Consider the following 24,321-nt stretch of genomic DNA (forward strand, 5'->3'; position numbering starts at 1 on the left):
AACTTTGCCGCTTACGTGAGGCACCTTGTATAATTAATGGTGCCTTTATTTCATAAATTATTTTCGGAAAATCTGAAAGATGTATTTAAAACCGGATTTTTTCAACAATTTTCTTTAGCATATCGTGAAAATTGCATAAGCATTTACATCAAAATCATTATTTAACGATATTATTTGAAAATAATGGATATAAAATAACGTTTAGAAAGCTTTTCTGTTGGTTATGTTGCTTCATACTAGACCAATTCATCCAGTATGGTGTCGGTTCCGGGAGATTTCCTGTTTTTTTGGGTTTCCAAATTGGCTCCAGCTACGTTCCAGCTACGATTTTGGTTGTGAGTGTGCTTTTGTAGGATAAATATTTTTCCTTTTTTAGTTCTGCCAAATCCCTAACTGATTCGCAAACTCAGGGTTTCGTGTTTTTGGTTACGTTGATATTAATTTTCCTCGTGCCCTGTGAATAAGTGTTTGATTGCTCTGTCAGGTTAACTCCACATTCGGTTCCATCTCAAATTTGCATGCTCATCTTCATTAGGACCATGTTATGATCTGTTGCAATGTTGTCGGATGTGAGTGCACTTAGGTTTCAGTCAAGCTAAGGTTAATGGATTCGAGATCTATTTTCACTTAGTAGGTTAAGATTTGTGGTTTATTAATAAGGGATGTGAGATCCATTGAGTCTCCGGTTATTGTATGTTCATCATACAGGCCGGATGATGAATATCACTTACTACACTTTTCCGCACATTTTTTTTATTATTAACGCCTTTTTTGGGTCATTTCCTAAATGCTATTCTTTAATTATTCCATATCAGTATAATTTTTTCCATTACTGTGTAAATTTACAATGAGCTTATTATAATAAGTTTAATTTAAGAATGATTAAAATGAAGTAAATTAAAGTTTTTACAAGAATACAATAAAAATTGTCATCTTATGTCAAATTTGACAATATGATTCTTAAAATAAACCTGAAATGTATAAAAATAGTAAAAATTATGTATTATTTAGATACTCTCATTTCAAAATGTTCAATATAACCATCTATTTTGTTTGCCAAACTTGATGAAACTTGTCGTAATAAACACGAAAACGATTTCGAAACGTATATCTAGGGTTTATATTAAAACGTATCTCGTTCGAGAAACGTTTCTCGAAGGATTTTAAACGTTTATTTTGGCTCCCGTGTAATAATGTTTATAGGGGATTGTCAAGGATGTTCCATTTAACAAATCACTCGTATACAGGACGTTGAAATTTATACACACAAACGTCTATTAATCATTTTGGTTTACGCTGTCTGTTTGGAATAATAAAAAAGCAAGCAGCATCCGTTCTGGATATCAATGGGTTGTTGGTTTACTTAAATATTTATATTACGTTAAAATTTAATAATAAACTTCAAGGTGCGTTGATATACATTTAAATTAGAACAATAATTCAATTTTTTTTGTTTTTAGATAAGATCGTAAAAAACATGTCAATTTTTTTATGATTAATCTATCATTATAAATTATTTTTGTAAATTTTAAATTAAAGATGAGTATATAAATTCGACCGTTGTCTTTTCTTTACAATCAGTAAGCCATTTCAATCCAACAAAAATGAAAGTATTCGTTTTCGTACTCGTTGCGAGTTTCTTCGTTGCAGCTTTAGCTGACGACTTTATTGAACTTCCAAATACTGATGGTGAAGAATTGGTTGTTCCAGAACCAGTTGGTGAGTTTATTTTATTGTCCAAAATATCTTTTATTTAAATTATATCTTTCTAGAATGCCCTGCCGGTGAAGTAGCCACTGATTGTTATGCCCATTGTCAAGGAACTTGTGAAAATCCCTACGTAGCTTGCCTCCCTATTTGTACCGCTGGATGTATTTGTGCAGAAGGTGAACTTAGAAATGGAGATGATGGACCATGCGTTGCAGTCAGTGAATGTTAGAAAATTTGGAAAAAAATAATATACCGCAGCGATTTTGAATTCAACTTACCAAAGAAACTTATCTAAAAATGTGTGTCCTTTGAAACTTAATAAAAAACTTATCTTTATCTATTATTATTTCTATTATTTTAAAAATATTTTTTTTATATTAAATTAAACCTTCTAAACATAGATGTGTGGTTTTGTGATGTCATGATTGTCATGAGATGAGGCAGTATCTGGAACGGATGTGCAAAATATGATTTGGGCACAACAGCAATCAGAAGATGACCAGGAACAAGGATATAATATAAAATAAACAAAAATTTGAACTGGAAATATTGATGAGCATTTTAACACGTAGTTCAATGAAATTATATGGTAGGAACATTTTAATACAAGTCAAATATGATGTAGATCTCATCTAGAAAGATGCTAAAAACTTTCTAAAGACCTAGAAATTTTTTAAAAAGAAGGCTGAAAACTCTGATCACAACGCAAAATTGTGCAAAAGATATTACATAACCGAAACAGAATTTGGAGGAAAATGGCAGAGAAGGATAGAATTAAATTCTTTCTGGAAAACAATCATTGCTGGTTGATTTAACCTCATTCTATTGAAGTAAGTATTAGCGTTCGACACCTTTAACCACTTAAGGAACATGCCCCTGGTAATTTTGCAGGCGCTCATGTGAGACACAGGCTGTTTTTGCGGTCTCGGGTACATTGCGAAAAAAATAATCCAATCATAGCGGTGGAGTGGAGAGGCTCTCAGTTTATTCCTGTTTGATATGTATTTCTAATCGGGTCTGAACTTATGTATGAAATCCTTTATTTTTTTGACTAGAAAAAATACTTAGAACCACTTTTGCTATCTTGTGTTATGATGTTTCGAGTGTTATTTATATTGGCTTTGAAGTAAATTTTATTCTATCAAAATTACTTTATTTGCTGATCTTATAACAGCGTAAATATCTCCTTCGCTACCGATCGACGAATTGCTGACCAATGAGTGTTGAAAGCCACAATTTTAACGCCTCGACTTCAGTTTCTTTCTCGTTGATAATAATACATCGTGATCTCGCTATAATAGTTATTTATATTACAAGTGGGCTAGAAACATAATTACTGTACGAGCGTGAAGAATCACACGAGTACTGTAATTATGCTCTAGCCCACGTGTGATATACAGCATTTTATCTACGACTGCTAAAAATTACTAAAAAATCTATTTCTTTAAAAAGTCTATTTGACATTTATAAAAATATTTTGAAATGATTGTTGACAATTTTGAATTGTCAGTTTCAACAACATGTTTACTCATCTGGAATAAGTGTTTCGAAACGTAAAAACATAACAATTAATGTTTATAATAAATAGTATTGTTTCTCTGTAAGTAGATAGCACTTTTTCTTTTGTATTGTTGCTCGTTTCAATAAATTAAGTCTGTTCTGATTAGGCTAAAAATGCGTTACATAATGAAACCAGTGCGGTAATGAACTTCATTACGTAACTCAAATCACCTCAAATGAGTGCGGTAATGATGACTTATCCAAGCAGTCGTAGATAAAAACAATTATTGTGTATCGAGTTTGCACCGTTAGTTTGTATATTGTGGATGTAATCAGTGTTGAAGGCCTCAAATGTAAAGCTTCGGCTATATGTGGCCTTGGCTTCCGTATCTTCCTCATTGCTAATAAGTAATAATACATCGTGATAAAACAGAAATTTAATAAAACGAACAATGTATAATAAAAAAATGTATAAGAGAAAGAATCGGCCATGAAGTGGATTCTCTCAAATCAATCTCTGCAACTCAAGAATTTTGATGTCAGAGATTCGACACTGACTTACTACAACTTCTCAAGTTACCTCGTAATGAAGAATGGTGGACCAATAAGACTTATTAATCTTATTATAAATTCAAAAACTTAAATTAAAATTCACAATCTGCTAGAGAGTAATGTGTGTTAGAAAGAGACAGCATTAGTTTAATATGTCTGGTGTACAATTCAAATAGCCACATCGAAAAAGTACGTCTGTTCTTCTAACAGATGTACCTACCGTAATCTTAACCTCAAATCGAAACGTCTTGTGAAAACACTGACAGATTCACGACAACGGTCACAGAAATATATACAGAAAATATTTTTTTTGAAAGGAAAATCATTAAATAAAAAATCTATGGTTGTGTTTGTGAACGTTTTAAATTATTAACCTCCTTGGTTAATCTTTGACATATAACTCAGTGATACTACAGTGACTCCATTACTAACATAACCTACACTGTGTTAATTAATTATCGTACCCGACGTCATCATTGCAAGTATGCAACCAATATCACTGTATTCGTATGGCAATACGTAAATCGCGTTATTGGTTGCATACTTGCCAATAATTTGCAATGATGACGTCGGGTACTATAATTAATTAACACACTGTACATTTTAATTTAAATGTCCTATGTAGTGAAATTAATAATCTAAGTCGTACATCCATATCTTCATTCATACCATTTTTAAGTGATGACTCACTGCCAGCTCTCGTGGTTTCTACTATACCGTACGGATAGTCCCTCAAAAAAATATTAAAATTATTGGTGTGCATTCAAGTCGATTAAAGAAGACGAAATCTATCTTAATTTATCGCAGAAAATATTTCTTTATTATTTACCTGCTATGGTAAGAAGTTTTGAAGCAAATGGGTTCCAAATGCCTGCACATAAATTAATTTGAGTGTAAGATTCTTGAAATATTCCTAGGTATAGAAGGTGCATTTGATAGTACAATATCTTAATATCTTGTAAGAAGTGCTCAAGACAGAGGAGAGGTGTCAACTATAGGTTTCTATCTAACCGTACTTGTGTCTTTCAGTAAAAAGAAATCCACTCATGGAATATCCAGGTGCAGTATCATCTCTGCGAAAGCAAGGTTATCTAAACAGATTTAAAATAGGTATTGTGGAAGTAATTGAAAACTGACACTTGAAAAACTTTATCACGAACCAGTACAAGTACCACAACAGTACCACGCCAACTCATTTAACAAAACTTCTGCCGGGTTATTTTCATTGAATTTGTTAGTTGTACTTCTCTACAGTGTCACTAACAGCTAACAATTTCAATGTTTACTTTGGAGGTAACACAAAATCAGCTTCTTTCAATATTGGGTACGTTCTGTGGATGATGTGCATGTTGTGTCTGCGGTTGGTCCACATTCTCAGGGTAGAGAAATTTCTTTTATTGACTTATCAGATATAATTTTTCATTGAAAAATCAACCCGAGTAAGGATGCTGTATCCCTCAACGCCTAATACTAATAGTTATTGCACTTTGTAAACTTAAAAATTGCTACACATTAGCTACATTGTACAGGCTACATCATAAGTTAGGTACATTGGCTTAACATAATAAACTGTTGGTTTCTATATGATGGAGTTTTATTGAAAGGATCGACTTCAGTTTGTTACTTACAACAAACAAATATCTGATAAGCTTCTTGTTAAGAATATGGTTCCTCAAAATTCTGAAATTGGTACTTGAGCCTGTAGCTATCTGGCGGTTAAAATTAGCAAAAAAAATACCTAACAAAAGTTGTGAGTGAATACGTCTCCAAAAGGATCATAATTTTCATCTCAAGCAAAGGCCTACGAAATAGGAAAGTTATTTATGGTGTGGCTCAGGGTTGTGTGTTTGGCCCAAAAGAGATCTTACGAATAGAAAAGCCAGAGAATATATCTGTAGAATACGCGTCGACTTTGCCAACATTGTGCTCGCCAAAGAAAAATTAAAAGAGTAATAAGAAGAATGTGGAGTGATCGTTTGAGAATTGACGCTGGAAACCGAGAAATTTGAGGTTGATCTCTAGATGAGAGTACTAAGTATTTGGGCGTGATCACCGACACTAGAGTTACATTTATGAAACAGATTCAACCAAACAGATATTAATACTGAAATTATTATACAAAGTAAGAACGAGTTTTGAATGGCAAGCTTCCGGTCTGGTTGTATTGAAACTGACTGGTATTGATAAGGCAGAATAGAAGTGATGTTTGTGAAACAATATCCAACATCATTTTATGGGGAGGTAGAAACCACAACGCGGTTAATTACTTCGCTGGCTTCTTTTAATCATAAGATAATACGAAATGATGATGATGAAGATGATCAGCGATGAAACTGATTGAAATAAATTTAGAGAATATATAAAGATTATTCGTATATACCCCGATTACGAAGACGGATCCCTCAGGGTATGAAGAATTTCTTTTGGTTAATAAATAATCGGTTAGAAGGCTATCGATGAGGAAGGGGAATCTAAAATTGAAATCCTATTAGGACACCTAACGTAGCTGTGGAAGACGGAATGGGGATCCCTGACAGCACCAAGAATCCCTCTTCGGACATAACAGCAGTAACACTTTACTGAGCTCTCACAAGACGGTGGGGGATTCCCGGACATACTCCGGATACTACTTTGAGAAACTCCGAATTAATGCTAAATGAGTGGTTCCAGAGAGGAGGGGAAGAGTTTACGGTCTGGATGGGAGTGGTAATAAGGATAATTCCTTCAACTCGCCACTACCCCACTTATTAGATCAAAGGCTGGATATCTGCCTATATATTTCTAATTAATGCATAAATAGAAATTCTTAGAAAAGTTGTAAACCTTTTTCAATTTGTCTCATATATAGTAACTTCCTCGGTAAAACCTATTATAAAATAGTTTTGCTTTATCAGCATTGACATAAACATAAGAAATATCACACATTAACATAATTGTTGTAAATTAAATTATTAATTAATTACGTTTAATCGAATTACCTTTGAATAATCTTCTAAAACCTTAAAAAAATGTCTTTCAAATTTTTTTACTTAATTTTTATTTGAAGATTAAGATAAATAGGAACTTAATCTTCAAGATAATTTAAATGCTTCACAAAATATAACTCAAAAGATGTTAAATAATCTAAATCCCCCCACTATTTTGGTGGCGGTGTTACCACCACCACCATCGGCGCCGCCGTCACTGCCGTGAGAGCTTTCCGGCTCCTCCACCCAAAGCTCCGCGAAGCTTTCGCAGTCGGCCCGAGCTTTTTAGAGGCAACACGACGCTCCTTTTCCATTCCGAACGCGTTCGCCGTTACGTTCGGTTCGCATAAAAGTTGTTTACCAAAATAAAGTTTTTTAAAATCGTTAAAATCCCAATTTTAGAACATTCCTAATCAAGAAAAATTCTATGTAATTTTATTCATTAAGAAGAATAATTTTTGATGAAAGATTGTTTAGATTGAAAATTTTTTGATAGAAGTTTTTTCGAGTTTTTTCGCGAAACTGTTGGAATTTGTTGAAATTGAGAACTGTGATAATTTGGCCTTTTTAAAAGAAACATTTTTGTTGTTCATAGTGGGTTTTTTTGGGGTGCAATCGTGAAGTAAAAAGAAACTTTTTCGCCTACTTGAAATCATCTCCACCACCAATATTAAATCTGTAAGTACTTAATGATAGATTTGTCTTGGTACAATTATACTTTTTTAAACATTTTTGTTTTAAAACAAGTTAGAGTGAAATCAAGGATGTTATTGAGGTTTTTGCAACAAGCACGTTGCGCGCTCACTAACCACGTGGCGATGAAAATTTACACAGAAAATCTTTTAAGGAACTAAATACAGTTTTGTTAAAACATAATCTGTAAGAAAACAATTTTGTAAGATCTATTTTAGTACCACGTGGATTTATTGATAACTTGAAAATTGAGAAATTTGGTTGTATTCACAAAAGTAAATTTTGATGTTCTTATAATACATATTTTGAAATTATTCTAAGTGAAATTTATAAATTTTGATCAGAAAATAAAAAATAATTCTTAACACAGACCACATTTCTTCTTCGAATTTTCTATTCCGAATTAAAATATCTAATTAGAATCTTAAGGGAATAAAGTTCTTAATTCTGAATGTCTTGAATAGCTAAATGCTCTTTTTAAATCTAATAATAAAGTTAATTAGTTGAATACTAAAAACTTTATCAAAATACTCGAAAAACTTTAAAAGTCTCATCTTAATTTACTGAAAAATATAAACTAATAAAAGACCGTATTACCTTAATGTTATTTATCTAATTGAAAGTTAAAATCCAGGGTCTATTTAATACCGGCACCCAAAGTTTTTAACAATGCACCATTAAATATGTTTCCCAAATTTATATACCACCTGATAAAGTATTTCCACCTAGCTAGTTTCAGATAATTCAGAATATAAGCATTTTGAACATAATTAAAACTTTTTTTAAGAGATGGGATAGCATAAATTTGAAGTAGTTATAAAACATACTTTTTATTACTTTCTTATTATTAGCCGGAACACATTATTAAAATTATTAGTGATATTAAAATATACGTAGCTTAAAATCAGATTCTAAATTAATTTTATTTCTAAGATAAGGTTATTCTAAAAGTGCCCAAAATTCACTACGGGAACTTTAAACTCCATTTTTAGTTCACGAATATATGATAATTCTTGAACGGTAACATTTAAATTAATTTTTGAATTAAGAAATGGATTTCGTATACAAAAAATTATCAAATTCCGTAAAACTTGCTTTTTGTGTTGATTTTATTATCTGTAGTAAAGTTTTTCAGTGTTAAAAAATATTGAGAATATTGGTTTCAAGAGCGAACTTCACAAGTACATGTTTCTTTTTTAACAATCGACAGGAGAAAAAACCGAGTTGTACAATTAATTAAGTAATCTCGGTTTAAATTAATTCACCTGCTAAATTATATGCATCGACTTAACTCATCTAGTATCTACCATCTTAGCTACCAAAGCTTATCTTATGTATGTTGCAGTGAATATAACATTGCGTGAAGATCCAAATATTACCCTCGTACTTCCTCCGATCCAAGTTATATTTTATAATACCATTTTATTAAAAATTTCAACTGAGGTTGTAAATAAAAATTTTTCCTTTCTTTGATTATTGAAGAAAAAATAAAAATATCTCTCTCGAAGAAACAACGAATTACAAACGAGAACGTGTTAAATATAGCAAATATCAAAGAAATAATTATAAAAGATATCACGAACAGCAGATGTGGTACGACCCCGTCAATGTTTCTAGTAAAAAGAGATTTATTATAAAACATGACATAGATATAGATCTTATTGTTAATTAATTTAGTACTTTTTCAAATAAAACCTTTAATGGATATTGTAAATCTTGCCGTATTGATTTACGAAGCACACATTTCCTATTTTTGTGTCTATAGCATATCGGCAAATCAGACTATACATAAAATAGAAATCCATGAGGATATCAAATAAGCTAGATGTTTCTGCTTCCACCATTTTATCTGCACATATCTGATACAACTATTCTTCTAAGAAATCCTACTCTGATAATTTCTTAACCAGTTTAAATGAAATTCTAAGTAATACCTCACGGGGTTTAGCAAGCTATCGATGTTCTGACATAAATGCACTGATATAGCGGTTGGATAGCAGAATATTGCGCAAAATTTTATCTATTCTATGACGGCATGCTGAGGCATTAGCTACTCATTTTATGATTCACGTTATTATAACTCAGGTTCTAACTGTTTAGCACGTTTCTTCCCGAAACACAACGTTCAAATTTTTTCTTTTTTCAAGATATTTCCATCTGTTCAGTTAAGCTCTATTCCTGTCCGTGTAAATAAATTTTTAATATACGTGATAATAAGTTTGCCGAGTACGATATAAATCGGCACTTAAACAGCATTATTCTATGTGTTGGTAAACAATGTCTACATATCAATAGCTTTAAGTTAATGAAACGAACTTACGGTTAGAGAAGCTATGCAGAGCCGTTAACCACTTCCGATGAGATCAACTCTATATGCTCATTGATCAACTTTTAACAATTAACCGCAGAGTCCGGAAACGTTCTTTTAATACAGCTGTTTGCTATGGTTTCACCGCATGGTACCTCCTCGAATTCTAGATCATTTCTTACGTTCCTGTGGTGACAAACTACTTCCATCCGTTCCAGGCCATTCGGGAATTATTAGTCATGATCTAGCGCAGATGCAACGAGGTCCCTTCCTTTTAATAAAGAAACTTGACACTCCCCGTAATCGAAGTAAGGTGCACAGGAGTTACGTTTATAGGAGTCCTAAGATCGTCTGGACTAAGTCATCTAGCTATACGTTACTGGAATGCAAAGCAAAGTCTTATAGCTATGATGCAATTCTATGAGTGACGTGAATCACTATGAGGACGTGTGGTTATATCTCGAATACTAGGTTTGGAAAATGCTTGTCTTACAGCAATAAGCGATTATATTATTAATAAGCTTGGTAATAAGAACGCATAAAATATCTTATTGAAACATGCGTACCACTAGGAGGTGGGGTTGACTTGAGAACGAGAACTTATGTAGACTATTATAGCTATTACCCAGCTATTACAGCGCCGATAGGGTTAGTCATTTTACCGGCGCTTGCTTATATTTTTTCACTAAGACATTCAGAGTATTGGGCAGAAACCACTTTGCATTAATGCTCATATGCAAACGTTTAGGAGCAGTGTCTTGGCTAACATAACATGAAAATAATTAAGTGAAAAATACCATATTTCATAGAAAACTTTATAAATAAATCTAAATTAAGTGGGGAATAAATATTATCTTACGGACACAGCGCAATTTCCAAGTAGCTTTTGTCTATCATTTCGTGATTGATAAAAAAAACAAATTTTTAGAAACTAGCGAATTCAAAAATTGTATTTAAATTTAAAAGTAACTACAATTATTTGGATTTAGATTATGATATGTTCAATATGCTTGCCATAAATTGCAATGATTTTGCAAAACTTGATGAAGTGTCCAGAAATCGCTTTCGATTGCCACCTGAATTTCCTGTTTTCGTCCTCAGCGATAGTTTCGAGGTTACTTTTGTAAACTTTGTGTCTAATATCACCCGAAACAAATCAGTCAGAATCAAAATGCTCTTCCAGTCTTTCACAGCCGGTGTTAATTAATCTAAAACTAGAACTAACACTAGCACTAACACTAGACCTAGAACTAGAAATTGTCGGGTTAAGCCGTGCGTTTTTTGAAAAAATGTCGAAGTAGTCACTTCGAACTTGTTTCTGAAGAAGGTGGCATCCGAAATGTCAAACATTTTTTTTCAGACCTGTGCAAGGTACTGGGAAAATGTACTCGAGTACCGGGTATCGGGTATATGTCACAATTGAGGAACGAGTACAGAGTACCAACAATTTTACATGCTAAAAAGTACTCAGAGTACAGTACCCGGAGTACAAGTACCGAAACTTTTCGGGTACTTTTAAAAGTACATTTGGCTAAAATTTATGTTTTTTATTATTGGGTAATCGTTCAAACTATTTATTCCATAATAAACACAATGCTGTCCTTGCAAAACGAGTGTTAACGCAAGAGGTTACTATACAGTACTATACAGTACTTTTCGAGGAACTGCAACTCGGTTTCCTTAAATTTTTTAATGTTAAGCCACTGGCTAAGAGAAGGAAGTTTTGCTTTTACATTCAAGATCTGAGAAACCGAATCAAAATAGGAATTCCATCTTGTTATTCCTGGATAACTTAGAGTATGTCCCAAACCCTCTCTGATTATTTCAGCAGTTTTGGGTTGGGTTGGGTTTTTTGAAAAAACTTGTGTATATCTCGTTCTTAGCGTAACATTTGACTGAATTCCATTTTTACAATCGTTTGACTGGCACATCGAATAGCGGTAGCATTATTATTCTATTGTCAGGTGTATTTAAAACGTCGATTTCATGGAATGTGACTTCTTCATCATATTCAAGTTCATTCATCTGATCTTCTTCATGATCTTCATCTAGTGAATATCTGTGTCTGGTTTCGTTAACCTCTAATCCTTGGGATTTTTCTATAACCGAGAATTCACGGAATGCTTTAACAAAGTACGAACCATTGTCCGTTACTGTCGCGACGATTTGGGCTGATATTAAACTTCAAATTGATGGTTTCAAGCATTTCTCTAATGTTCTTGTAGTTATGGGTGCCGGAGAATCTTTTGCAAGCTAAAACTACTGACTTTCTCTCCAAGTTTGCGTCTATCCAGTGCAAAGTAACACCCATGAAACTTCATGTTTTGGTGGACCATATGTCAGCGGTGCTACAAACATAGTCCTGCGTTTGAATTTCTTTTCTAAGATTCTCTATATGAGAATTATACATGTATAATAATATATAAACCAGACAATTTTAGACATATACAGTTTATTTAATTAAATTTATTTTCTATACTTTTTTTTATCGTTACTTCAACCAATAGGTGTGTTGAAATCCCGCCAATTCTTTTCACAATTTTAAATATTAAAATATTACCGATTACTGTTATATTAAAATTTTAACGAATATTGAAGGGTCGTTTACACAAAATATGACGGTTTCGAATGAGAGAGCGCAAAATTAATTGTTCCGTTATGTTTTTGGGGGGGTGAGTAGCGACAGTGAGAGATAGAGAGGAAATATATACGTTTCGGCGTCGACCCGGAGTAATTAAATTTTATATATATTTTAATTAGTCGCTTTTAATTTGTCCGTAATTTACTTCTGGCCGCCGTTGTTTTATGCGGCCGCTAACGTTTTCAATTATTTCGATTCGCGCGGGGGTTCCCGCGCTTGTTATTCCGAATCCAGGGTTCCGAGAGCTCAACATTTTTAGGGCCGAGGTCGAGGTTTTCCCGACACCCGGAGCACCGAAAATTCATCGAATTCGAATGATTCGTTCGAATATTTTACCCCCCTCCCAGCCCGTTGCAGCGTGTAATTTAATTAGTTTTATATTCGGGACGACCGGTTAATTGCGTTTTACCTGGTTGCTCTCTCTGTACAACAGCCGTCAATTTGAACGAAAACGTCGCCTAAAGCGAAATATGCTCATCGTTTACACTACGAATTTCATTAAACAACAATAACTGTTTTAAACTTAAAAAACTTATATAGCATCACTCTGAAATGATGTAAAATCAAATTTAATTACTTCATATACCTTTATATACAAGCGAATTCGGCAAGAAGTTAAATAGCGCGATAGTTCATCAGCAGTTAACTAAATGAAAGAAAATGAAGAACGAAAGTTATCAAGATTATGTGCTAAATATGATGTCTATTTATTGCAAGACAAGTCTATAGCTGACTACGAGAGTAACAAAGCTAGAGAAGCAATTGGAAATGTATGAATTCATGAAGTCAAGTGGTAAGGATATGAAACCGAAAGAAAAGATGAAGTTCGACAAACCGCTACACTGCTTCAACTGCGGTGGAAAGGGACACAAATCGCAGGAGTGCAAGTATAAAGCAAAAGGCATGACATGTTTTGCATGTAATGACTTCGGGCACGTCGCTGTAAAGTGCCCCAAAGGCACTACAAATAGAAAAATAATACAAATACCTGACCACACCGTTGTAATAAGATGTTTAAGAAAATCGGCATAGATGGAGCTTGTACAACAACTTCAATAGACACAGGTAGCACGGTTAACCTTATCAGAAGTAATGAATATTTTAAAATTGATGCACCAAAGATCACCATGCAGACGATAAAATTAATAAGATTAAGCCAAGGAGAAGTGGCTACATTAGGTTCATTTAAGCCACACATTGAGGTTGATGGTGAATTCTTCAACACAAAAATACACGTGGTAAATAAAGGAAGTTATGCCCGTAAGTTGTTTAATGGGAGAAGCCTTATTAAAGCAAGCTAAGCTCACCGTTATCCCAGAAGAAGTAAAGATTTCAAAGTGGATGGAAGAAGATTTTGTTTTATCGATCTAAATAGACGAAATAAAGGAAGAGTATGAGAGGATTTATTAATAGCGTTTTTCAAACTCATATACGCGATGGAACAGTAATAACCTATCTAGACGACTTAATAATAGAAGATGAAGATGGAGATGATGGAATAAAGAATCTAAGCAAGTGTTAACTACATCCTCAGAATATGGATTGGAAATCAACTGGGAGAAATGCCAGTTCCTACAAAACAAGATTGAATATCTTAGTCACGAAATAGAAAATGGAGGATTGAGACCTACACCGAATAAATTGAAAGCTGCAACTAATTTCTCTGAACCTACCAATGTTAAATAATTAGCAAGCATTCCTCGGTTTATCGGGATATTTTAGAAAGTTCGTAAAAGGCTATTCCATAATAGCAAACCCGCCACACAGACTACTTATAAAAGATGTAGCATTTGAAATGGGCGAAGTAGAACATAAGTGTTAAAGATTTTCCAACAACGTGTTGAAACTGAAGTTCACACTGACGCCAGTAAGTATGGAATTGCTGCTATACTTATGCAAAGAAGTTCAGATGATCAAACATTTCATCCTGTGTGTGTGAACAAAACTACTGTAGCTACTAATTAGAATTTCTTGCTATTATCAAGGCTCTGGCAATGTTTAGAGTTTATTTGCAAGGAAATCCATTCAAGATTATAACCGATTATGCTGCTTTGAAACTAACTATGAGCAAAAAGGAATTGAGTACAAGAATTGCTCGATGGGGGCTGAGTCTAGAAGATTTTGACTACTCTATAATCCACCGATCTGGTTCTAATATGAAGCACATGGATGCCATGTTAAGATACCCAGTAATGATTATAGAAAACGGATTAATAATGCGGATACGTTTGGCACACGACAGGGATGAAAATTTAAAAGCAATCTTCAATCTGTTAAGTAAAGGCGATTATGACAATTTTTGACACATTTTATGTGAAAATGTGGACCGATCTAATTTGATAGTGGTACCAAAGATATTACAAGGAGAGATCATCAAAAAATTACTTGGAAATGGTCATTTTGGAGTTCGGAAAAGAAAGGAGACAATATCAACTATCGCGGATTCTATGAAACCCTGGAAGCAGGTTCGTGGATTTGATGTTTTGAACAGCGATTCATCCGAGACGGATGACAAGCAGGAGGGCCGAGTTGTAGGATACCCATCAATAGGATTAGGCTAGTTAAAAATAGAGATACTAAAAAAATACAATTTTTGTTATTAGATAAAAAACGTGTTGTATAATTAAAAAATGTTTAAAAAAGATAGCGATGAAACTATTTATTAAATGTGATAGGTGCTACATATGTTTCGAGACATATATCTCGTCTTCAAGCACGACTAAAATGAAACATGAGATAAATTAAGTATCACAATAAATATTATCTTAAATAATTACCGTCAATAGTTTTAAAACCAAGATATCCTTCTAGAAGTTCTTTTAACTGTAAACCAAGTAAATTTTTTATTAAATAGAATTAAAGCAATATGGCGTGAACTTACGTGTTGATGAAAACAAGTTTAATAAATACAGTAATTTAAATATTAAATTCAACGAACCAAACCCCTTTCACGATTTCAAAAATTTCTTTAAAAAATCGAACCAAAAGCAATTTTACCTTATTAGTGTGTAAAAACTTATGGTCTCCCTTGCAAAGATTTAATTCAATACTGTAGAATTTTGGAATACAGGTTATTATAAAAATAAAAATAAAATCCAAAGTGTTACGCATGTCACATTTTGATGAAAAAGTTGTATCTGTGATCAATGTCCAAAAATGAAATTGAATTTTGAATAATTATATGGTTATTTGGCTTAAATTTATAAATTTCATGAAAAATCTATCGTGAAATTCTGTTATCTCGTTTAAAATCATATCACCTTTCAGTTTTTTATGTTTTAAAATTTCGAATTTTTCTATTAACTCCAGTTCTCTGGATTTGTTAATCTTTCTCATTAAATGTTAGGATTACAGTTATGGTTCTCAGCTTTTAAATGTCTACAAAATGCTGAGGAATTCTTTGTTAGGTGTTCTTTAGCTCTAACTTTTAAGTTCTGTGTCGTCTGTCCAATAGAAAATTTATCATAGTCCTCACATGTAATTTTATAAAGTCCGCTAAGTTGTAAATTGTCTAATCTGTTGTTAAATGTCCTAGTTTTTTATTTGAAGTAAATGTTAAGTTTATATTTAGTTTATTTAAATTTCTCTTTACATGTTAACGATGGATGAAAAGGCAACGTGATAAAGCGATGAGGATTCTTATAATGAGGATATATGATATTCTTAATCTTGCTGTTGTACATGTTAAGGTAAACATTCTGCATTTCACATTAAAACCGTTATTGTAACCAATCTTTAGGATTTATTTCAGTTCTAAAATATAATCATCTGTGTTTAGTGGAAAATTTATTAGTCTATGAAATAAAAATCGAAATGAAGCAAGTTTATGTTGGGTGCAGCTATATGAAGATTTGGGTATAATAGAATCGATACATGTTGGCTTTATAAAAATGTTAAATTCAAGTTTGTTGGTGGTATGATTCTTTCTTATTTCTAGATCTAAGAAATTTATTTTCAAATTGGATTCTCTTTCAGTTGTGAAATTGAGTGAACACAAGTTACCAAACAAATTCCGGAGCGCATGAAATTTTGCATCGTTGCCCTCGTATGCGATTAAGATATCGTCTATATATCTATAATAAAACTTTATGTCTTCAGTAATAAATTTGTATTTATTTGTAAAAATTTGAGATTCAAAATAGTTGACATAGATGTCTGATAAAATGCCTGATGTGGCAGATCCCATTGGAAGATCGTTCGTCATACGATAGTATTGATAATTAAATAGGAAAAAATTTTGACTACAAATCAACTCTAAGTAGGAGGTTTTAAAGGGCTACTATACTTTCGAATTTCAGTTGCAACTCGGTGTGTTTTTCTATTAAGTGATTCTTTATGATTAAATTATGATTGGCGTAAAGATTTGTGATATCGAATAATATAAGTTTAGTATTCTTGGAAATAATTAAATCTTTAGTCCTTTTTATAAGATCCTGCGAGTTTTCAATATTTAATACTTTTGTCCCCTTTGTGTAGTTTGATTAAGCTTCTCATTGTGGGTATCAGTGGGTTCATAACTGACGTATTGAAAGTGTCAATGTTAAAAGGTTTCAACGTTTCGGAATTATTTTTAATAAAGTCTTTTAGTGCGTTGTTATATTTTGTCGTGGAATCTGAGTTAATTATAAATACAGTATGTCCCCGGATCGAGTTACAAAGAGGAAAAAAATTTTTATTACTAATTTTTCAAACTTATCTTAGCATAAATAATGCGTCGGATATGTTAAAACCACTAAATCGCACAAATTTTATACTCTAACTGTAGAAGTTAACTAATTATTCCCATTTTTATGTAAAAATTGGACTTTTTCTAAATTGAAAATTGTTCAAGTTCAATTTATGATATGTAACCATAGAAACCATAAAGAAGCAGAAAAAGAGATTAAATGAGGAAGACGCTGCTTCTGTAATAGCATTAAATTCCGTTCAAGAAACTCCAAAATTATCACTTCGAAGAAGTGCGTTACAAATTGAAATTAGTAAATCGCACCTCTCCAGAATTTACAAAGAAAATAAAATTAAATCATTTAGACCACGATTTAGACAAACTTTGGATGCCGGGGATGATGCCAAACGTTTGGATTTCTGTCTTGAAATTAGTAATAAAATATTAAATAACCGAAATTTTCATAAATTGATTGTATTTTCGGATGAAAGCACCTTTTCAACAAATGGCATTATTTCTTCCCAGCATTGTCGTTATTGGAGTGATGTAAATCGAAATTTTACACTCTCTAGACATAGTCAACATTTCAAAAAAGTAAATGTATGGCCATATTTCTTCGATGGAAATGTAAATCAACAGAAATATTTGGATATGTTACAAAATTATTTCAATGAACAACTTGATGAATTACCCTTAAATTTTATACGGTCAATGTACTTTCATCAAGACGGTTGCCCAGCTCACCATTCACACATTGTGACCGAATGGTTAAATTTAAAATTTCGTCAAAAATGGATTAGATGAAATGGTCCTATTTTTTGGCTAGCATGTAGTCCTGATCTTACAATTATGGATTTTTATTTCTGGGGCCGATTGAAACAAATTGTTTACAGTGAACCATTACAAGACGATACAGAACTATTAAAACTAAGAATAATTAATGCAATAGAATCTCTACCACTGGCGGAAATTCGTAATTCTTATAAAGAATTTAGAACTCGTCTTCAAATGTGTGCCGAATTAGGAGGTGATTTGTTCACTTACAAATAAATAATATTTATTACTTACATAGTGTTACATAAATTTACATTTGAAATACTATTTTATTCAATTATTTAGCCATATTTTAGTTTGATTTGTCCTGGATTTGTCCCAAGATCTGTCCGTATATTTCTCATATAAGTAATATATGAGTTGTAACTTTTATGGTTTCTATGGTTACATATCATAATTAAACTTGAAAAATTTTTAATTTAGAAAAAAAATTCCAATTTTTACATAAAAATGGGAATAATTAGTTGACGTTTATAGTTACAGTATACAATTCGTGCAATTTAATGGTTTGAACATATCCGACGCATTATTTATGCTGAGATAAGTTTGAAAAATCAGTAATAAATTATTTTTTCCTCTTTGTAGCTCTATCCGGGGACATACTGTATATTGTTGGCTTTAGAAAATTGTAATGTCTTTTCAACGTAGGTATTTTTGTTGAGCGCAACCAAACCTGCGGTTTTGTCACCCAATGTTATAATAAGATTTTGTTGCTTAATTTTATCTTTCAAAGTCCCTATCTGCATATTGTTAAAGGTGGAATGGGTTTTATAATTTGATTTTAAGTTCCTTATAACGTTAAAATTATCTTTATGAATTTGTTTTTTGTGGGGTTAAACATTAGTTGTGCCTTCACTTTTATAAAAGTATCCGTAGAATTAACTTTAACTGGTAGGTTTAGTTTATGCCCTGAGTTTAGGATACTAGTCTCTATTTTGTTAAATTGAACGTCACTTCAATCTAGGAGCAAATGTAATATTATCGAAATCCCTTACATTAGCTTTTAAACTAAAATGATGGTTATGATTATCTATTCCTTTAATATGAAAATATTCATTATTATCTGTAGTAGAGTTATAATTATTAGAACTGTTAGATGAGACATTATTATTATTATTTGAATTATTAATATTATTATTTTTCTTTGCATTGGTAGTATTATTTTTATTATTACAGTGTGAACCTTTAGACCTTTGGTTACCTTTTTTTACCTTTTCTAATCGTACAACTTTTTTTATTCTTAGCTTCTTTATTTTCTAAAGTTTTATAAATTGCTTCTTCTTGAAACTTTTCGTATATTTCTTCATATTCTAAACTATGTAGATGTTCCTGTAGTTTTCGGTGAAGGAATTTCTATATAATGTCGGTATATGTTAGTTTTTTATAATGGTCAAGAAGTTTTTCTTCATTAACCTCTTCCCAAGTTGAGCTTTATGTTGTGAGAAATGCTTAGGTACTTTTATTATGAAGGATTTGGGTGTTAGATCTTTTGTTAATGCTGTATGTAAGAAATTTATGTTGTCTCTAGTCTTCTCACGTTTCACTAAAGTACTCCTTAGTTTCTGGATTAGGACAGATACCTGTGCTGTGAGTAATAAAGTTAACTCAAAATCCATCTTCATTCGTTTGAGAATTAAAAAATTTTCAAAAAGTATAGCGATGAAACTATTTATTAAATGTGATAGGTGCTACATATACATATCTCGTCTTCAGGCACGATTAAAATGTTGTATAATTATTCTACGAAAATCAAGAATTCACTATATTTAACTACGTTAAACTTATTGTTGTGTGTTGACGTACATTAATAGTTATTTATATTACAAGTGGGCTAGAAACATAATTACAGTACGAGTGCGGAGAATTGCACGACGAGGTCGTAGACCGAGTCGTGTAATCACACGAGTACTGTAATTATGCTCTACCTCACGTGTGATATACAGCATTTTATCTACGACTGCTAAAAATTACTAAAAAATCAATTTCTTTAAAAAAGTCTATTTGACATTTACAAAAATATTTTGAAATAAATGTTGACAATTTTGAATTGTCAGTTTCAACAACATGTTTACTCATCTGGAATAAGTGTTTCGAAATGTAAAAGCATTTAATGTTTATAATAAATAGTATTGTTTCTCTATAAGTAGATAGCACTTTTTCTTTTGTATTGTTGCTCGTTTCAATAAATTAAGTCTGTTCTGATTAGGCTAAAAATGCGTTACGTAATGAAACCAGTGCGGTAATGAACTTCATTACGTAACTCAAATCACCTCAAATGAGTGCGGTAATGATGACTTATCCAAGTAGTCGTAGATAATAGTATATTATTATATGAGCATATAATGAGGGCTATTATTCACGAAGGTTAAGTTTATGTCACGAGCGTAGCGAGTGGCGTAATTAACCTGAGTGAATAATAGCTCATTATATGCGAGTAGAATACTATACTTTGTCCACGACTATTGAAATTGATTCCATAAATTTATTTTTTAAATAAAAAATTGAATTAAATTGACGTTTTTTGAAGTTTTAACGTTTCAAATAATTATTATTAGTCTGGTCAAGATGGCTACCCGTGAATAATGATTATTATTCACCGCTATTATTCACTCCGTGAAAAATGACTACCATTTTGTTTTAGAAAACTCATTCATAAGGTATATATTATAAGGTAGTCGTGGACAAAGACTATTACAAAAACAACCCGTGATTCGATTATTATCCCACATACATATATTTACTTACTTATGTTCTATTAAACTTTTTTGGAGTTAAATTGACCGATTAAATACTCGTGTTTCCTGGTAAAATCAAAACGAAATATCTCAAATTGACGAGGAAATATCATCATCGATATTTAGGTAAACGTAATGGTACACACAGTTGGTAGTTTGGGTAGTTTTAAAAGTCACCGTGAAATTGACGTTTCGAAATCGGTGGCAATTTATCAGTTCGGGCAGCGCAAATCCGGGGCCTGGGGGCGCCATCGCGCTCGTTGTTATACGGTATGTATAGCGCCGCGACGCCGTCGGGCCCCCCTTTTTTTCCTCTAATAACAGCGTTCGCCGGCCCCGCAATCCGATACCAGTCTGACGTTCGGTAATTATACACGACCGTATCTCACATAATTAACCGGTTTTATCGTGCGGAATGCAACACCCTGTGTTACCCATGGGCCCCAACCCAAACGTTTAATTAAACTGACTATTTCGCTGAATGAAGAGGAAAAAAATGTTTCAAATACAATTTTTATTTCTATTACTTAAAAATAAGTTTAAAACAATAATTTCTTCGTTTAGGTTCATTTATGTCCGTTTTGTTTCATGTCCAGGTTATTTTTCAACACTCATCCGTTGGAATACAACTTCCTCCTTCTACGTTTTTAATAAATCCAGGGGCGCAAACACATCCACCCAAACAATATCCTAGGCAATACGGTTCCACATTATCACAAGTTGGGTGACAATGTCCAAGACAAACACTGTATACCTCGTTTTCACCACATTCTTAAAATAAAAAAAATTTATTTAAAAATATTTATGAAAAAAAAAATTATTTTACCTTGGGCTAAAACGGTCGCAAAGAGGGCAATAAAAAGGATTGCGAGGACTTTCATGATGATTTTGTTGGATTTAAATCGTTATACGTTTATACTGGATCTGTTTTTTAAATCGTTGGGTATTTATACTCGTGAGATTCGAAAATTTATGGTGGAGATTAAGATACGGGTACGGGATTAAGTTTTTGACGAAATGTAAGAAGATTATTTTTTGACTTTGCACCCTTGGGTGGCAACACTCTGTATGGATGTTTGTTTAGGATCTTTATCTCTTAAGAATTTTTCTTTAACGGAAGGGGCACAAAAAGGTTTTTGTTAAATGGATATTGTCAATCAGTGCGTTTTGTTTGGATAGGTTCACAAAAAAGAACGCGGTCAGTTTTTTCAACTAAAAGATTATTTTTATGATTTATAAATTAATTTTAAGATAAGAGTAAAAATACAAAATAAAATTTTAAGATAAATTTGTTTCCAATTCGATTCAAAAATTATCTGTAATTCGACGTCTTTCAAATAGTTCCTGACACCTAATCACACATCCAATAGATTTGATTCGATTGACTCGAAAACCAATTACTCGTCCACTAATCGGGGGGACCTCACCCCCTTGTTCTTTTCCCCATCGTCGCCCCCTTTCAATCAAGAATCATTCATCCTGAAATCACGTTAACTTAAGAAGTTTAATTAACGCGTTCAACAAGAGTTCGTTTTGTGAGAAGAGATGAGATCAAATATACCGAAAAGAGAGAGTGTATCATTCGATGCGGTTCGGGGAATCAATTCGGGGCAGGAAATGAAGCCAGAAACTGTCCGGAACAACAATTTCAAGTGTGATAAACGCCGCCTTCATAAACGGAAGTTAACCCACTACACATCTCTTTATTTTAATCTTCTATAAATGTTTATTACGGATAAAAAAATTATTTGTCAATTTAAAAAATGAAAATCAATTATTTGAAGACTATCATTTCTTTTCTACTTTCTTTTCGCCCATCCCCATTGTTTTCCCTTTGGGGTGGTTTCCACCACCACCACTGACTACCACGACGACCGTATCCCGCGCACTAAATTGTATTACATCTCTCCAATCTATCTGAGAGCTAAGAAGCTGCGTCCCGTCCGAAACAAAGCAATCCCATCAGGCGATAGCATCGCACATTATGACGTATTATTAGCGCATTACGGCTATTGGAGAGCGATTCAATTATTGGAATAGCATGGGCTCCCCACATTTTGCGGCCGCGGAGAGACGAGAGAGAAGGAGTTCCCCCCTTTTCCTCCTTCAACCCCATCGATGCGGTGAGATCAAATATCGCAGATTTCTCTCGGTTGATTAGCGACAGCTTTCTCTCTCCCGCTTTATACTGAATAAAGTTCAACATTTTGGTTAAAAACACAATTGTAAAAGAAAATAGTTTCTTATTAATCAAAAACGATTATAATAAAGTTAATTTATTGAGAAAAAATAGGCAGTAAAATAACATCATAGTCCTGAAGGAAAGATATTCCTAAAAGATATTCCTAAATTGCTTTATGTCTTTGAACATAAAGTTGCACTATCAGTTATGTGGGTTTATTGCAAAAAATCGACAAACACGATAGTTACAAAAAAGCTATGAATAATAATAACAATAGTTTCTTGATTGTTTTATATACATTTAGAGAAATAGGTAATAAATAAATTTATTAAGAGATTTTAACAAGATAAGAAAAATGATCAATAATCAATCAATAATGCTAATTTTTGAGCGAAACAAAGACTCTAATTTATTGTCAAATTGTAATATTTGCTAAGACACTTTAAGAAAATAAATTTGCATCCTTCACCACATGTTGACACCAAGTTAGAGCAGTATTTAAGATGACATGTTCCTTACATTTGACAGCTGTGATAAAGGAGGCCTTAGCACCATTTAGTATAACAACACTGATGTTCAAATTAGCAAATCTCCTCAGCAGAAATCTGAAACCAACAACAATAGCTTACGTTTTCATTAGGATTAGCATGAGAACATGACACCCCGACCTTTGGACAATGGTTTTTGGATTATCGTTAAAATCTTGTGGAAAATGCAAAAATATGCACGTAATATATAGATTAGTCGAAACTCTGATACTTGAAGAAACCTCCTTGACGATTGAAAAAACTTGTGTCATCATTCATTGTTAAGAAAAGACCGATGATCTTAAATGAAATATTAAAGAAGTGATTTAGACATTCAGATTACATGATTTCCAATCGAATTCAACGCCTTCTTAATTACTACAATCCTCATGTATGAAAAGTTTGCAATATTACTTGGTTGACCCATGATGATTTTTCAACTTACCCAACCCGATACAATATGTAAATTTGACATAATGAATTAAAACTTCATTTAGAAATGTGATATAAAATATAGTTTTGTTTGCAATGTACCAAGATTAAAAGATTAAGCAACTTGCTAATCAATATCTAACATGCAACATATCTAGCATTGTGGACTGGCAACATGTTTATTTTATTTATTTGCTTAACAAATACATATATGTACAAAATATATGCATACATATATAGCATATATAGAAATATTGCAAACATTTCTGGTTTTTTTGTTTCAAAATTCTGCTCCACAGCTCCAACTTTCTACAAAAAACACTAACTTTATCACTGCTATCCAACATATGTGTGTTTGCTCCTTGTAGTTGTAGATTCAGGGTATTTAATTTCTCGAATATGTCGACCAAGTAACTCAATTTCATCACAAATAAAGCATCTCGAAACTTTTCGGCTTCCAGGCTGTTGTCTTCTTCTAGAAAAGTGTCAATTTCCTCTTTTAACTCATAAACAGGATTCATTTCTTTGGAAGCCAGAGCATCTCTGTGGATCATGCAGTGAGTCCAGATGCTTTG

The 24,321-nt window shown here is 32.6% G+C and overlaps 2 protein-coding genes across 2 annotated transcripts in view; both read left to right on the plus strand.

Annotated features, from left to right (window-relative positions):
- Positions 1-633: 633 nt before the first annotated feature.
- Positions 634-2,046, plus strand: LOC111413741 (Seminal fluid protein 53D). The gene is made up of 3 exons (XM_023044839.2): positions 634-1,406; positions 1,461-1,719; positions 1,773-2,046. Exons 2-3 carry the CDS (start codon positions 1,605-1,607, stop codon positions 1,937-1,939), a joined length of 282 nt encoding a protein of 93 aa, XP_022900607.1. The 5' UTR covers positions 634-1,406; positions 1,461-1,604; the 3' UTR covers positions 1,940-2,046.
- Positions 2,047-7,196: 5,150 nt separating this feature from the next.
- LOC111413751 (LIM domain only protein 3-like) overlaps positions 7,197-24,321 on the plus strand; it is an 88,336-nt gene continuing 71,211 nt past the window's right edge. The window contains exon 1 of the mRNA XM_071199991.1: positions 7,197-7,406. The gene's annotated coding sequence lies outside the window, so the exon portion shown is untranslated. The remainder of the gene's footprint in view (positions 7,407-24,321) is intronic.

Source organism: Onthophagus taurus, chromosome 11 (genome assembly GCF_036711975.1).
Source record: "Onthophagus taurus isolate NC chromosome 11, IU_Otau_3.0, whole genome shotgun sequence".
Taxonomy (NCBI): domain Eukaryota; kingdom Metazoa; phylum Arthropoda; class Insecta; order Coleoptera; family Scarabaeidae; genus Onthophagus; species Onthophagus taurus.

Bases quoted from the DNA above. Each gene is read 5' to 3' on its own strand.
- LOC111413741 (XM_023044839.2), top strand. From the start codon at position 1,605: ATGAAAGTATTCGTTTTCGTACTCGTTGCGAGTTTCTTCGTTGCAGCT. The intron at 1,720-1,772 runs GTGAGTTTATTT...ATATCTTTCTAG, and splicing joins GGTTGTTCCAGAACCAGTTG to AATGCCCTGCCGGTGAAGTA.